At 40.1% G+C, this 17,817-nt stretch overlaps 1 protein-coding gene across 3 annotated transcripts in view; it reads right to left on the reverse strand.

The window, feature by feature from the left end:
• Window positions 1-17,817, reverse strand: part of Cog1 (conserved oligomeric Golgi complex subunit 1) — a 546,651-nt gene that overhangs the window by 302,462 nt on the left and 226,372 nt on the right. For all 3 annotated transcript variants that reach the window (XM_090377929.1, XM_090377930.1, XM_090377928.1), the window contains one exon: window positions 3,491-3,556. In XM_090377929.1, coding sequence (XP_090234055.1) covers window positions 3,491-3,556 — 66 coding nt within the window. The remainder of the gene's footprint in view (window positions 1-3,490; window positions 3,557-17,817) is intronic.

Here is a 17,817-nt window from a genome sequence, read left to right on the forward strand (position 1 = left end):
TGAGACCCGATGTTACCAATACCCACCACGGGGAGGCCGGCTGGGTGTTACCAATATTTGTACTCTGGCGGGTCTTGCCACTTATTTTCCAGGGATTCAGTGACTAGGACCAAAAAAAAAAAAAAAAAAAAAATCGAGGTTGAAATTAGTGATACTTAACAAGTTAGTATTAATAGTATGCGACATGGGGCTGTGCGGTGAAAATGAGTTTTCAAAACCAAAATAGGTTCGGGAAAGAATTTCGATGTTCTCTTTTGATTTTGACATGTAGGGCTAAATGCTGTGCAAGACAAAAGTTTGGGGGGAGGATGAAGACTGGAGGGAAGAAATTGGAAATAAGGGGCCGACAGAGTAGATGGCCCCTCCCCCCCATCCCCAGGAGTTTGAAAAGAAAGATCCGCTCAAAAGAGTGCGGATTTGGGTCGCCAATAGGCTGTCCGGGCGGAAGAGTGCCACCGTATGTCGTCTCCATCAGTTTGCCGGCCCTAAAATGCTGGCCGTTGAGTCTCATCTAGGTGGGACACTAATAGGGGGTTAAATCTGGGATGTCATCCTTCCAGACTGCATGTGGTCTGGGTCCTATTTTCTGGTCATTATCTTGGGGTCATAATCAAGTCTACTGGCTGTCAATATGGGGTTTTATCCCTTCCGTGATGTTTGCTAGTCCTTACATTACCTTTTGTCATTATGTAGTGGGTCTATGCTGCAAGGTCTTGGGGCAGTGTCCCTTTGTTCTGATGTCATGACTATTGGCTATTTAAAGGTGTTTTTTGCTTCCATTGGTGGTAATCATGCCTCTTGTGGTTAGACAATATATTGTCACTTGTCTTTTTCCAGTGCATTTTGTAGTCAGTCCAAAGTCTGTATAGTTGGCTCCTCTGTGTCGTCTCGCTGCTATTTGCAGGTTTGTTTTGTCTCATTCCGTTAAGGTCTTCTGTATATGGTGGTTAGTGTTTGGCGCTTGGTAAATAATCTCTGGGCAAAATCAGTTAAGGTTAAATATTCCTCTTGCGTATCTAGTAGATGTGACTCAAGATCCCTTGGTTGATAGTGAACTCTAGTTATTAGACTGCATCTAGGTCTTCGTATTGAGCACACTCAAACATAATGTGCACCCAGCTTTCTTGTTCCCTGCAAGTACAACACGGGTCCTCCACTATTCCCAATGCTGTAAGCTTTGCATTGAAAGCACCATGACCCGTAAGGAAGTAGGTCGTGTAAAGTCCGGGTTGCAGCCAGGTTGGGAGAATGGGGTATACTCTGTCTACGTCTGGGATGAACTTTTTGGTGATATTCCCTTTTGTTGTGTTTGTCCAGTGGTATTGCCAGGTTTGTTTTAGGTATTTCTGCAGCCTGTTCTTTTCAGCCTTGTGGGTTGCACTGTTATCCACTGTGTAGTCTAGGTGGGTGCAAGGCATTCCTTTGATTATATAATAGGCTATTCCAGTGCGTATGATGTCCAGGTCAAGGGCTCCGGACAAGACCTGTAGGGCAACAGTGCTAATGGTACTGCAGCTCTGGTAATGGTTAACAGGACAGTTCTATGGATTGAGTCGATTATGCGTCTATTTACGATGGTTGATGCTTTGAGATACCAAATCGCAGAGGCATATGTTATAGCTGGTAGGAATGTCATTTTATAATATAAGGAGAGTATGCAACGTTTAAGTCCCCAGTCACGATGGACCACACGGGCTAACAGTGCAGAGTACTTCCTTATCTTTGTTCTTAGATGTGTGTGAGATGCTGCTTGAAGGAAAGATTACAATCTAATATCACCTCCAGGTACTTAAGCTGGCTTTGGAGTTTAATTGTGGTGTTGTTCACCTTTATTTGAGGTGGCCTGTGCAGGTCAAGGGAGCCTTTCAGTAAGATTGAGGATGTCTTAGTTGGTGAGATTTTTAGGCAGTATAAGATGGTCCAGTCCTGTAGTATCTTGATGGCATGGTTTGCTTTTACCTCCAACTGTGCTCTACTGTTGGCAGCAATTTTCAAGATCAAGTCATCAGCAAAAGCTTGGGTTTGGACGTCACCAAGGTCCATGGCAAGGAACATTGTCATCCAAGACAGTTCCACAGGAGCGGCCCCAGGACGGAACCCTGGGGGCAACCCCTGCAGAAACGGCGGTTTAACCTACCATAGGGTGCCACGACACTAATACTCCTGTCAGTAAGGTAAAACTTGATAGTGAGATACAAGTTGCAGGGAAGGTTGGCCCGCCTTAGTCTTGCCAGGACACTCGGCCACCAAATGGTGTCGAAAGTCCTGGCAAAATCTATGGAGATGATTAGGTAGTATTTACTGTTGAAACTGGCCACACCGTGCAGCAGATGTCTAAGTGCCTCTACTGTCGAAGACTCAGGCTTAAAGCCGAACTGGATAGACATGTGCAGTTCAGCACTCTTGTAATGTGTGTCAATTCGCATTCTCTCATTCTCTATATAGCATTCTCTCGAATAGTTTGCTGATCACCGGTAGCAAAGCTATTGGTCTGTAGGTGGTTAGCTGTTGTGGAGGCTTCGTGGGTGTTTTTGGGATCAGCTTCAGTCCCGCAGTCTTCCAGTTTCTTGGGAAGATGCCTTGATCCAAACGGTTATTGACAGATTTAGGAGGAGTTCGGGGATCAAGTCCGTTACTCTTTTGATAATTTCCGGCTCAAGATAATCGAGGCCAGGGCACTTATAATTTCTTACGTGATTTGCTGCAGATTTGATGTCATCTAGCGTGAACGGTGGTTCACGGGAGTCAGTGGTGTACATGTCATTTTCTTGGCATATTCTATGCTGTTCAGGTGAAGAAGACATGGCAGTCTCCAGGAAAATAGTGCCCAGAATATTTGTGATTGAATGTTGCCATGTGGTGGTTTGGCTCCCCTGTGGTGTCAATGTGGTAGAAATAACTTCCCCCCTTTTCCATATTGAGTTCTGTAATGACGTTGCATTGTGACAACAGGCTTTGTGTTGAAAAACCAAAGTACGCACACTGCCTTCTCTTGAACAGTCGCCATTTCGAAGTAATGCCGTCAGTATCTTCCAGACATCAATCTGGTGAGTACAGCATTTCCCAATAAAACCTTTTGGAGTTACACTTTCATATTCCATAAGCAGCTTTATTTTGTTGTTTCCAGTTTGAAAATTATAAGCCGTGGAAACCCCGACAATAACTTAGAATCACCCTGTACATATATATATATATATATTTTTTTTTTTTTTTTTTTGTATTTTGCATTCAATTATGCAGAACTCAAATATGACAACAGCCAACAACTACTTAAGAATTTAATAATAAATTAAAGTTTTTGATTTTACCTATAGACAGAAGAAAAGGATGGTTTTCTAATCTTTATGTATTCCTTCTTTTCCATCACCAAACCAAATCATTCATTAAAGTTATTGATGTAAAAAAAAATTCTGTAAATTGCATTTGGTTTCAGACATAAAAACATGCATCTAGTTCAACAGACAGTGACTGGAGAAATTTAAGAGTATACCTTTGAGAATTTGAGGTAGGTATCTAAAAGCGGGACAAGTTTCCAAATCCAGCAGGTAGAGTGAACCTAAAATAGCAATTAAAAATAAATTATGGAAAGACAAAAACTGAAGTAGAACAAATATAAAAAAAATTTCTTTAAACATATTCTAATCAGTTTAATACAAAGATAGCCACCATGTAAAATTTTTAATATTTATATTTACCACAACATGCAAAGTACAACTGCATCAGTCTCTCCCAATTTAAGTCCACTAGCTGACTAATATTCAGACTCTATATATAGTTGGCAATGAAAAAAAAAGAACACCACAATGACTGATATAATGAAGTAGAGAAACTGGTTATTATTATATTATACATTCCTCAGACAGATTTGCTGTATTGGTCTCATCAGCATTATGTAGTATAGGGTGATCACATGATTTTCCCAATTTTAAATATTTATTTATGAAAAAATCATGGTATGTGATACCACTGACTCCTGGTTCCCCAAAAAACAAAGGGCTGACCACTTTCTTAGTAATAACTATACAAAATACATTACCTTCAGAGCTGCTCCCAGAGGTGTGTGCGTGTGTGTGAAACATAGATATGTTGTTGTTTGTGGTTTTTATGGCACAAAATCTGCTTCAGCTATACATTGTATTCAAGTTTTGCTATTATTGACGTTAACTGCATTAGATGCAGTTGGTAAGATTTATTAGTTTAAGGAAGGTAAAGAGTTCAACATCTCTCTCTCTCTCTCTTACCAGGAGAGGCTTAAATTCTGTCAATTGCAGCCTCTGGAGACTAGGCACCTGCAAGTTGTTGTTGTTTATTAGTTGTTGGTGCATTTCCTCCTGTGGCTATAATGCACCTCTCTTGGTTTTGCTTTTCTAGTCTGGTTTCTTTCAAATTTTAGATCTAAGTAATACCTGACTTTATGAAGAGATGGAGTTCAAATGGATTCATTGACTTGTGGTGATTTTTGTGTTTTAAATCTGATAATATAAGCCTATTGATTTTAGGTAGTGAAAAACTTCTCTTATATTATTTTCTTCACTTAGAATGTTTTCCAAAACTAGAGCATCTTGAATTTTAGTTATTGACCTAAAAGCTATTTTTCTTTCATATATAAAGGCTGGACAATCTAGTAGTAAATGTTTAACTGTTTGTTGTACATGGCACTGGCTGCATTGAGGAGGTTCTTCGGCTTTAAGTAGATAGGAATGGGTTAGGTATGTGTACCATATCTGTAACCTGGCAAGGGTTACTTCTTCTTTTTGTACATCTCTTTCACTGGATTTCCATTGCTTTAAAACTGGTTTCATTTGAAAAAGTTTATTATGAGTTTGCTCGCTCCATATTCTTTGCCACTGTTTTTTGCTGTTCACTTTGATACTATGTATGTAGTCTGTAAAAGATACTTTGGTGGTAATCACAGATTGGTGATATTATTTCCCAGGTGGGGTCTTGGTGCATTTCGTATGATAGCTAGTTTGTTGAAATCAAGAGACCAAATTGGAAGTAGCTCCTTGATGCATATGCTTGATGGTTTGTTAACTGTTGGGTTTATTCTGTAGATATTTTCCCATATTGGTGTATATAATGTTTTGAACACAGGATAATTTGGAAAATACTTTTATTTTAGCTGCATAAGATAGAAGGAATTCTTGTCTTCTGAGGTGAAGTGGTGGTTCATAAGCCTCAGCATAGACTCTTTGAACTGGAGACATACAGAATTCTCCCAAGGCTATGCGTAGTGCACTACGGTGTACAGGGTCTAACCATCTTAATGCACTTGGTTTTGCAGAGCTGTAAACAGGTCCCCCCCCCCATAATCAAGTTTGGATCTTATCAAGCTTCTATAGAGATGTAAAAAGGTGTACCTGTCTGCTCCCTAATTTGTTGCAGATATGACTCTCAGAATATTAATTTCTTTAAACAGTTTATTCTAAGACGCTTTATATCATCTAAAAAGTTCAGTTTCTTATCCAGGGTTAATCTGAGAAAATTTGTGCTGGATGTTATTGGGATTACTTCTTCTTCTAGCTTTAATTCCAAGTCTGGGTGTAAGTTGCTTTTCCGACAAAAGTGTATTCCTATTGTTTTTTGCTTAGAGATTTTAAAGCCATTGTTTTGAGTCCATGCAGTTATTTTATTGATTGTTGTTTGTAATTGATGCTCTATTGTTCGCATGTTTTGTGATTGACAAGAAACTGAAATCATCAACATAAAGTACTGCATCTATGGTATTCGGTACTTGTTTAGCTATCGAGTTGATTTTTATGGCAAACAGGGTAGCACTCCCTCTTGATTCACAAAGACTTCTGATAGTGTGGTTAATATCTTAACTTGGAAAGTTCATTGATGCAAAAAATTTCAGATATATATTGGTAGATGTTCTCTCATTCCAAAGTTATAAATGTCTCTAAGTATTCCATATCGCCATACTGTGTCATACGCCTTTTCAATATCGAAAAATATCATTACTGAGTACTGTTTTCTTAAGAAGGCATTTCTTATGTTGTTTTCTGCTTTTATCATTAGGTCTTTTTTTTTTTTTGTTAGTTGTTGGCACATCGGCTTCTGTGGCCATAATGCACCTCCCAAGGTTTTTGCATTTTACTCTGATCCAAACCTGAGGCAGGATTTGAACCCGTGACCTTTCGGTTGCCAGGCAGGCACTTCACCCACCTGGCTAGCCCGGTTGGCTCATTAGGTCTAGAGTGCACCTGTTCTTTCTGAAACCATATTGGGCTGTATTTAGTAAGTTACGGGTTTCTAAAAACCACATTAGTTGGGCATTTACCATTTTCTCAAGTATTTTTCCAAGGCAGCTAGTTAAGGCTATTGGGTGATAGTGATTTGGATTTGTGGGATCTTTATCTGGTTTTGGAAAGCCTAAGACTATTGCATGGTGCCATTGATTCGGAAAGGAATTTTCCAGGTATATTCTGTTATATAAAAGGAGAACGATATCAATGATTTCTCATCTAATTTTTGTACCATCATGTATACTATTTCATCTGGACCTGCTGCACTTTGCTTCATCTGTGAGTTGGCTTTGTAAAGTTCTCTGAGGGTGAAAGGTTGGTTACAGCATTCTTTGTTTTTACTAGAGAAATTCAAATTATATGTTTCTGCATGGGCTTTATATTTTTGGAAAGCTGCCTCATAGGAATTACTATCTGATATTTTTTCAAAGGTTCTACCTAGAGCATTTGCTATGTCTTTAGGTTTAGCTATATCTTGTCCATTCCATTTTATAAAAGGAGGAGAAATTCTTTGATATTTGTTGTTCATTTTATTTATTTTGTCCCAAACTTTCCGACTCTCTGTTTTCCTAGTAATCGTAGATGCAAAACGGATCCAAGATTTTTTCTTACTAATCTTAGTAACGCATCTGACATTCGCCCTTGCCTTTTTGAAAAGTATCAAGTTGGTTGTGGTAGGGTGCTTCGGAAAATATTCCATGATTTGATTTTCTCGTGTTTTGCTAGGGAACATGCATCGTTCCACCACAGCTTTGGATGTATGGGAAATTTTGATGAAGTTTTTGGTATTGTTAATTTTGCAACCTGGAGGAGTTTGTCAGTCATATATTTCACTGCAGAGTCAATTGATACCTGTTGGATTTGTTGCTGTTCTAATATTGCCATCTGCTTGTATCTTGCCCAGTTTGCCTTATATAATCTCCATTTTGGAGCTCTTTCTGAATGACAAGGGGCAGGTTCATTTAAAGTAATCTTTATTGGAAAATGATCACTACTCAGGGGATCATTATCAACTTCCTACACCAGTAGAGGGGATATTGATGGAGAGCATATAGAAAGATCTATAGCTGTGCTAGTTCCTGTGGTTAGACGTATATATGTGGGTGTCCCATCATTCAAAAGTATTAGGTTGAGTTTATCAAGTAGTTTCTCAAGAATCTGACCTCTTTTATCTGTGTTTTCATTTCCCCATAGAGGAAATGTATAGCTTATATCTTGGTTTGGTGACAGGTAGATGGAGGCAATTGTTATATAATAGTTTACTGCAATTCATACTGCTATGACCTCTAGATTAGTCTGCAAGGGAACCTATTTGGTAGGTATACTGGAGCTTACTAAGATTGCTACTCCTCCATGTGCTGTACTGTTGGTAATCCTGTCCTTTCTGTATATATTGTAATGTTTTAGTGTTATTTTATTCTGAGGTTTAAGATATGTTTCTTGCAAACACAGACTAATCGGATTGTACTGCAATAGAAGATCGTGGATATCTTCAAAATTGTTGCAGAATCCTCTACAGTTCCAGTGTAAAAATGTATTCATTATTTGGTTTTGTTAGTATTTTCAGCTTGTTTTCTTGAGATTGTTGGCTTACGGTTCTCTGTTTTTTGTCTTCCTTTTTTAGGGAAGTATGGCTTTCCAGTATCCATCTGTTCTTCCTCTGCAAAAATTTCTAGTATTGTTTCTTCCATCTGATTCTTTTCTTCTACTTCAATGTTATCCATTTTATTCCCATTTACTTCAGTGGTTCTACCTTGTTTTGTGGATTTGTTGGTTTCTCTAGTTGGTGGTATCGTAATGGGCGTGTTTATTGCCTGTTCTGTTTTTTGTTTTGGTTCAGTGAGCAGTGAACATGCCAATCTGAAATGGACTTTTTTGGTGAGATCGTTACTTCTGTCTGTGTTTCTATTGTTTCATAAGTTTGTGTTACTTGTGCATAAGATGGTCTATTTATTTGTTGTGGCTGTAACATTGTATCATTGTATGTAACTTTGTGTGGAAAACAATGTAACAATGTCCATTGTGTGGAAAACAATGTAACATACAATGTTACATTGTTTTCCACTTTATATTTCTGTATTCTCTTTTCTCTCTTCCACTCTTCACATTCTTTCGAGTAGGCATTATGTTCTCCTCTGCCGTTGGGACATCTTGAATTTTGTGCTGTACAGTCTTGTTGAGTATGTTCTCGTGACCCGCATTTTGCACAGATAGCGAAACTTCTGCATACTGCTTGAGAGTGTCTGTACTTCTGACACTTAAAACATCGGACAGAATTTGGAATCTATCAGTGGTCTCAGTGGGCAGTTTAGATATCCAGCTTTTACAGTTTTTGGTGGTTTTGGAGTGTTGAAGGTCAGAATTATATTCCTCGTTGGGATAATTTCTCCGTCTCTTTTTATTGTTATTCTTTTGACTTGAATAACCCCTTGATCTTCCAGCTCTTCTTTGATTTCATCTTTGGGAATGTTGAGGAGGTCCCATTCAGTAACTACTCCTCTCGAGGTATTCAGGGTGGAATGGGGAGTAACTGTTATTGGAATATCTCCAAAAGTTTTTGCTTTCATTAGATGTTCAGCTTGTTTTCAGTTTGTCACCTCTGCTAGCAGATCCCCTGATTTTAGTCTTTTGACTGTTTTAGGGGAACTAGCTATGCTTTCAAGAGTTTTTGAATTCTGAAAGGTGACAAACGTCCGATGGGTTGTTCATTCTTAGAATGAATAACTAAAAACAGTGGTGCAACTAGAGGGAGATCCTCTGTTCTTTGTCTCTTAGCTATACACGAATCCATTTGATCTAGTTTTCTGCAAGTTTGAGTAGCAGAAACATGGTCTGTGCTTGCCATGTTTGCTCCTTTTGGCCCTTGGCTGGAGGACTTTTCCTCCAAGATTTCCAGCCCAGCCACAGGAAGGCAGGAGCATGCCGCTAGGAGACAAAGCGGTTGGCGTCAGTTGGTTGCTACTAAAAATATATAAAAAAGAAAAAGAAAGGTGGATTTCCTTTCTGTGTTCTGACTTGTAGTTTTCAAGTATGGAACTGTTTTTAAATGAAACTGTTGAGAGAAAGACAGGAACTTAAAAATAACGTTATTCACTTATCAAGAGCACTATAAGTTGCAGTAATGTTGCTTGGCCTCGGAAAAACTCTTCGCATCCAGGGCCGGCACCTGTGAGGTGATCTGATTGAGGGTAAAAGTTGAAGGTCTTGAGTGGTTTGAGCAGGTTCAATGCTGATGGGATACTTCCACTTGCTGAGATTAAGAGCCTGAGGGGACACAGATTCAAACTGAGGAAAGACAGTTGTAGAATAGATGTGCAGAAGTTTGCCTTTAGTCAGTGGATAGTTGATTGTTGGAACAGACTTCCATTTGTTGTTGTAGTAGTAGTAGTAGCAGTGGCATTTGATGCAAGAAAGCAAGTGTATGAGCTTATGCAGCATAAGCCAAAAAACAAAAAAAAAAAAAAAAAACCAAATCACACCATTCCCTCCAAATGCCTGTCCAGTTCCTCCTTAAATTTATTCAACCTGTCAACTTCCACAACGACAAATGGAAGTTTGTTCCAGCAATTAACCACCCGTTGGCTAAAGGCAAATTTCCGCACATCTAATCTACATCTGTCTTTTCTTAATTTGAATTTATGCCCCCTTAGGTTCATAATCTGAACAAGTGGAAGGATCCCATCAGAATTCAGCGTGCTCAACCCATTCAAGGCCTTATACACCTCAATCAGATCACCGCGCAGGTGCCTAGTCTCCAGCCACTGCAATTTGCAGAACTTAAGCCTCTCTTGGTAAGAGGATCCCTTCATTCTCCTCACCAATCTTGTTGCCCTTCTCTGTACACGCTCAAGTAAATCTACATCCTCCTTAAATTAGGCCTCCAGACCTGCACGCAGTACTCAAGGCATGGCCTGACCATTGCCTTATACAGAGGGATAATCACCTCCTTTTCCCTGCTAGCAAAATTCCTATATATCATTGACAAAACCCCATGACCTGGCCTGGCAGCCTGTCTGCATTGCTCAGAAAACTTCATATCTGACTGCACAATTACTCCCAGGTCTTTTTCATTTTCTACCACCTTATGTGTAGTACCACACAGGTGGTACGTTTCTCTGGGGTTACTTCTATCCATATGCAGTACTTTGCATTTGTCAAGGTTACACTTCAGTTGCCACTTCTTAGCCCATCTGCCCAAATTATCTAGATCCTGTTGCAGTAGCACACTGCCATTACTGTCATTAACAACCCTGCCAACCTTTGTATCATCTGCAAACTTTGACATTAAGCCTGATATACTTTCATCAATATCATTGATAAATATACAAAACAATAGTGGACCTAACACCGAACCCTGTGCAACTCCACTAATAACATTAGTCCAAGAAGAGCAGCACCCATTGATTACCACCCTCTGTCTTCTCCCACTTAACCATCCTTTTATCCATTGTAGCAACTTACCCTTAATACCATTCTGCTTCAATTTGTACAATAGTCTTCCATGCGCAACAGTGTCAAAAGCTTTCCTGAAATCCAAATATATGATATAAAAATTATTTTTTGCATCCAGTTCCTTTGTAACCACATCATAATATCCTATCAAATTTGTCAGACAAGACTTTCCCTTAACAAACCCATGCTGTGTCTGAATTATTGCTGCAGTCTTGTCTAGATGATCCTGCAATGCATCTTTAACCAGTGACTCCATTATTTTACCCGGAACAGAAGTTAAACTAACTGGTCTGTAATTACTCGTGTCACCCTTCGATCCCCCTTTGTGATTTGGGGATACATTTGAACATCTCCAATCAGTGGGAACCTCTCCTGAGTCCAAGGATGCTGTCATAATTATGGCTAAGGGTTTGCTTAGTTGCTTTGCCGCCTCCTTTAATATAATTGGATAGATCCCATCCACCCCAGGTGCTTTTCTTATGTTTAACTTCAACAATTTCTCCTCCACTTTGCTTTCAGTTATAACAAAATCATTAAGTATCCTGCTACAATTTGATAACCTTCTGTCATTTTCAAACGTTAATAATTCCCCATGTGTGAATGTAGATGCAAAATACTCATTCAGTTTGTTTTCTATCTTAGCACGATCATCAGCAGTCAAGTCACCTGACATCGAACCATCGATGTCAAGTGGGCCAATCAGATTCATCCCCTTCCTTTTAGAGTTAGCATTAGCATTAGTAGAGGCATATGATGCAAGAAAGCAAGCTTATTCAGCATCAGCCAAAAAAAAAAAAAAAAAACACACCACTCCCATTTCACCCCTCCGTTCGCTCGAAATACCTGTCCAGGTGAGCCTTAAATTTGTTTAGGCTATCAACTTCAACAACAAGTAATGGAAGTCGGTTCCACCAACCAACCACCCGCTGGCCAAAGGAAAATTTCCGCACATCTATCCGACATTCCTCAATTTGAATTTATGCCCTCTGAGCTGATTATTCTGAGCAAGATGAAGAATCCCATTGGCATTGAGCATGCTCAAACCATTCAAAGCCTTATACACCTCTATCAGATCACCTTGCCGGTGCCTAGTCTCCAGACTCTGTAATTTGCAAAACTTAAGCCTTTCTTCGTAAGAGCAACCCTTTGTTCCATTCACTAATCTTGTTGCCCTTCTCTGTACCCGTTCCAGCAGCTCTACATCCTTCTTGAAATGAGGCCTCCAGACCTGTATACAGTACTCAAGATGTGGCCTAACCATTGCCTTATACAAGGGAATAAATACCTCCTTATCCCTGCTAGAAATATTCCTTTATATCATTGACAAGACACCATGAGATACTCTTGCAGCTCATCTGCACTGCTCAGAGAACTTCATATCTGCCAGCACAATTACCCCCGGTCCTTTTCATTCTCCACCACTGTCAGTGTAGTACCGCAGAGTTGATACGTTGCTCTGGGGTTACTGTTTCCCATATGTAGTACTTTACATTTGTCAATGTTGAACTTCATTTGCCACCTCTCAGCCCATCAGTTCAACCTTTCCAGATCTTGTTGCAGTAGCATAGCGTCAGTGGTGTCCTTAAAACCCTGCCAACCTTTGTATCATCTGCAAACTTGGACATTAAACTTGATATCCCATCATCAATATCATTCATAAACACCGAAAACAACAACGGACCCAACACTGAACCCTGAGGAACTCCACTAATAACATTAGTCCACGTTGAGCAGTGTCCATTGATTACCACTCTCTGTCTTCTGCCACTCAACCATCCCCTTATCCATAGCAGCAATTTGCCTCCAATGCCACACTGCTCCAATTTGTGCAGCAGTCTTCCATGTGCAACAGTATCAAAAGCCTTTCTAAGATCCAAATATATAATATCAAAGTTATTCCCTGCATCCAGTTCTTTTGTGACTACATCATAGTATCCAATCAAATTGGTCAGGCAAGACCTGCCCTTAACAAAACCATGCGTCTGAGCTATAACTGAATTCTTGTCTAGATGATCCTGCAGTGCTTCTTTAACCAGTGCCTCCATTAATTTTCCTGGAACAGAAGTTAAACTCACAGGTCTATAATTACTTGTGTCAGCCTGTGATCCTCCTTTGTGAATTGGGGTTACATTTGCACATCTCCAGTCTATGGGTACCTTCCCTGAGTCCAAAGAATCTCTAATAATTATGGCTAGGGGTTTGCTTACTTCCTTTGCTGCCTCCTTTAATATAACTGGATAGAACCCATCCACCCCCAGGTGCCTTTTTTATGTTTATCCTGAACAATCTCTCCTCCACTTTCCTCTCAGTGATTACAAAATCATCCAGCTCACTGCCAATGTTTATTTTACCTACATCATTCTCCTTCCTGAATAACTCCTCATGCGTGAATGTAGATGCAAAATACTCATTTAGATTGTTAGCCACTTGAGCAGGATCCTCAACTGTTGAATCATCAATATCCAGTGGACCAATCTGATTCATCCCTTTCCTTCTTGAGTTTAAATAGGTAAAGAACTCTTTTCTGTTTTGATTTGCATCCTTTGCCAAGGATTTTTCGTAGTCTGCCTTTGCCTGCCTAATCTTCTTTGTGACTTGGTTACAGACCAACTTATATCTATCACAGGCTTCCATGTCACCCATTAATTTGTATGTATCCCATGCATTTTTCTTCTCTGCCACATGTCTCATTAGTTCATCTGACAACCATTTAGGTCTAAACCTTGAACAATATTTCTTAGTTGGTATGTAAAGCCTGGTAGCCTCCAAGATTAGTTCCTTGAATGCTTCACATTTTGAGTTTGCTGTTGGTAACATCATCAGTTGGTCCCACTGTACAGAATTTAAATACTGTCTCAGACCATCATAGTCGCCTTTACGAAAACAAAAACCCTTCCCTTTACCTCTGATGGTAGTTACCTCCTTGAGTAAATCCCACTTCAACACACTGTGATCACTGCCACCTAGTGGTTCATTTATCTGCAGATTCTTAATGCATGAAGAATCACTACTGATAATCAGATCAAGAGTATAGCTCCCTCTTGTTGCCTCACGAACATGCTGATGTAGAAAAGAATCATCCAATAAATCCACAAAAGCCTTGCTAGTGTGCGAGTGACCAAACCACAAATTCCAGTCAATATCTGGGAAATTAAAATCCCCCATTATAAGACTCTCTGATTTACTGGCCCACTCTATTTCTCTGTACAATATCTTATTATACTCATCAGAGTCATTAGGCCTATAGCACACTCCTACTCTCAATTTTGATTTCCCTATGCTTATGTCACACCAAACTGACTCGACGCTGCCCTGTCCATCGATGTCGACTGGCTTCACTTCCTTGGACTTTATGTGTTTCTTAACTAATAGCATAACCCCCCCTCCCCTCCTGTCCTGTCCTGTCTATCCTTTCTATACACATTGTATTCCCCAAATTCCAGTTCCGCATTCCTTATATCTGTGTGATACCACGTCTCTGATATCCCAACAATATCTGCCTTTGATGTTTTGAGCAATACCTCAAATTCATCAAATTTATTTACCAAACTCCTAGCATTGGTGTACACGCAGGTATACATGCACCTGATTCTATTCTTGGCTACCCTAACACAACCCATGTGTTTACTTGTACCGCAATGACTCCCAGCAGTCTCTGAAATATCCTGCATCTTGTTTTTCAGGCTTCTGCTCATTTCAATAGAAGCAGTGCAAGAATCACTTCCACCTCTGCCAGTGGCTACTGTTAATCTATTAGTCCTTGTATCCCCCCCCAACTAGCAGTTTTCCGACCCACCTAACTCTGCCTCGACAGCATCAGCAAAAATTCTTGCACCCTTTCTATTTAAGTGTATCCCATCCCTGTAGAAGCAATCTCTCCTGTTAACAAGTACAGTCCAGGCTGAAAAAAAATTCTACCCCTTGAGCCTTGCACAATCCCTCCAGGGCCGAATTGATCGACAAGGCACTCATCATATACTCCCTCCTATCGTGTCTGGACAGAATTGCAGACACTTTCAAATTCAACCCTAATTCACGGCTTTTTTTCAACAGTGACCTGTACTTGCTAATTAAGTCCGCCGGTCTCCTACTCTTAATATCATTAGTGCCAATGTGTACAACTATATCACCTTTTGTGCCCTTAAAAGATGATATCCGCTCTACAACGTCATCATCAACCTTTGCCCCTGGCAGACATACCCTGGTCCTATTCCACCTATCCTTTTTACAAAGCATGTTCCCCGCTTCCCTGACAATAGAGTCACCAACAACTACTAGTTCCTGTGGGACCAGCGCATTCTGCCTAGAGGGCTGCCTCTGTGTTGCCTGATGACCAAGTGCAAGCTCTGGCGTTGATGTGGGCGGCTGAGAGCTTGATGGGCCCCTCAATTTATTTCCTTCGAGGGCATCCACCCTGTCCTTCAAGCTCTCATAAAGGCCCATAACAACGCTGAGTTGTCGCCTGATTTCCTTGCACTCCTTACATCGTGCACACACACAAAGCCATCCCCCTTGGCAGTATCATGTCCCGTACCCGACTGTTCCGCAAACATCAAGCAAGCAGGGCATTTTAAAAGGCTGTGATTCAGAGGGCAACTGCCCCCCTCAGTTCTCCCCTGAACCACAGCACTCCCATTAGCTTGAGCCTTTTGCTTTGCTGCTCTGGTCTGAGTCATGATTCCGATTTAATTCAATAAAATTTCAAAACAAAATTAAATCCTTAAGTTATATACCAAAACACTTATAACGCTATATTTATTTTTTTGGTATCTAGTGTTTTCTGCGAGTTCCCTTTATATAACTTCCGTATCACGTGTACCACTATATTTATGTATTAATTATTTGTTACGATTAAGTCATTATATATATAGAGTGAAAAGTACAATTTAATTGACAATAAAGTTTATCAAGATTAATAGATTTACTGATTAATTGACAATATTATATTATGCACTATACTACACTAAGCTTATGCTATCGTGTAAAAAAAAAAAAAAAAAAAAAAAAAAAAAAGTTTTTATAAGTAAAGAAATCCTTGCTGTTTTTCTTAGCATCTTCTGCCTTCGCCTGCCTAACCTCCTTTGTCACCTGATTACAGACTAGCTTATATCTGCCTTAGGCTTCTGAGTCGCTTGATAATTTATATGCATCCCATGCATTTTTCTTCTCTATTACGAGTGTCATTAGTTCATTAGATAACCATTTAGGCTTAAACTTTGAACAATATTTCTTAATAGGTATGAAATTTTTAGTAGCTTCCACGATTAATTCCTTGAATGCTTCCCACTTAGAATTCACTCTTGGTAACATCGTCAGTTGATCCCAATGTACAGAATTTAAAAACTGTCGGAGACCACTGTACTCACCTTTACGGAAGCAAAAACCCTTTCCTTTACCCCTGATGGTAATTAAATCTTTAAGTATATCCCACATCGGTACACTGTGATCACCGCCACCCAGTAGTTCCTTTATCTGTAAATTTTTAATACACGAATGATCACTGCTGATAACCAGATCAAGAGTATTACTTTCTCTGGTTGCCTCTCGAACTTGCTGCTGCAGAAAACAATCTTCCAATAAATCCACAAAAGTCTGACTAGTGTGTGAGTGACCAACCCACAATTTCCAGTCAATATCTGGGAAGTTAAAATCCCCCTTTATAAGACATTCTGATTTACTGGCCCACTCTATTTCTCTGTACAACTGTTCATTGTACTCATTCGAGTCATTAGGCCTATAACACACTCCTACTCTTATTTTTGCTTTTGCAGTGCTTATGTCACACCAAACTGACTCAACAGTGCACTGTTCATCTATATCAACTGGATGCACTTCTTTTGTTTTATGTTTTTTCTTAATTAACAGCATAACACCTCCTCCCTTTGTATCCTGTCTATCCTTTCTGTACACATTTTACTCCCCAAATTCCAGTTCAGCATTCCTTATATCTGTGTGACACCACGTCTCTGCCATCCCAACAATATCCGCCTTTGATGTCTTGACCAACACTTCAAATTCATCAAATTTATTTACTATACTTCTAGCATTGGTATACATGCAAGCATACATGCTCCTACTCCTATTCTTAGTTACCCTAACACATTCCATATACCCACCTATTTCAGGATGACTGCAATCCGTCCCTGAAACCCCCAATACCCCACGCTCCAGGTCGCTACTTATTCTAATAGAAGTTGTGCAAGAATCACCTTCACCTCTGCCTACGGCTACTGTTAAACTATTAGTCCTTGTATCCCCCCCCCAAGCTAGCAGTTTTCCGACCCACCTAACACTGCCTCGATAGCATCAGCAAATATTCTTGCAGCCTTTCTATTTAGGTGTATCCCATCCCTATAGAAGCAGTCTCTCTTGTTAACAAGTACAGTCCAGGCTGAAAAAAATTCTACCCCTTGAGCCTTGCACAATCTTTCCAGGGCTGAATTGATCGACAAGGCTCTCATCATATACTCCCTTCTATCGTGTCTGGGCAGAATTGCAGACACTTTCAAATTCAACCCTAATTCACGGCTTTTGTTCAACAGTGACCTGTACTTGTTAAGTAATTCTGCCAGTCTCCTACTCCTAATATCATTAGTGCCAACGTGTACAACTATATCACCTTTTGTGCCCTTAAAAGATGATATCCGCTCTACAACGTCATCAACCTTTGCCCCTGGCAGACATACCCTGGTCCTGTTCCACCTATCCTTTTTACAAAGCATGTTTCCCGTTTCCCTGACAATAGAGTCTCCAACAACTACTAGTTCCTGAGGGACCAACGCCTTCTGCCTTGGGGGCTGCCGCTGTGTTGCGCGATGACCAAGTGCAAGCTCTGGCATTGATGTGGGCAGCTGAGAGCCTGATGGGCCCCTCAATGTAGATCTTTCAAGGGCAACCACCTGTCCTTCAAACTCTCATATAGGCCCATAACAACGCTGAGTTGTCGCCTGATTTCCTTACACTCCTTACATCGCGCACACGCAAAGACATCCCCCATGGCAATGTCATGTTCCGTTCCAGAGAGTTCGGCAAACATTTCACTAGTTGCACATTTTTTTAGGCTGTGATGCATTGGAGAATCACCCCCCTCAGTTCTCCCCCGAGTCACAGCACTCCT

The sequence above is a fragment of the Mastigoproctus giganteus genome, chromosome 7 (genome assembly GCF_048544385.1).
Source record: "Mastigoproctus giganteus isolate SK-2022 chromosome 7, ASM4854438v1, whole genome shotgun sequence".
In the NCBI taxonomy this organism is placed as follows: domain Eukaryota; kingdom Metazoa; phylum Arthropoda; class Arachnida; order Uropygi; family Thelyphonidae; genus Mastigoproctus; species Mastigoproctus giganteus.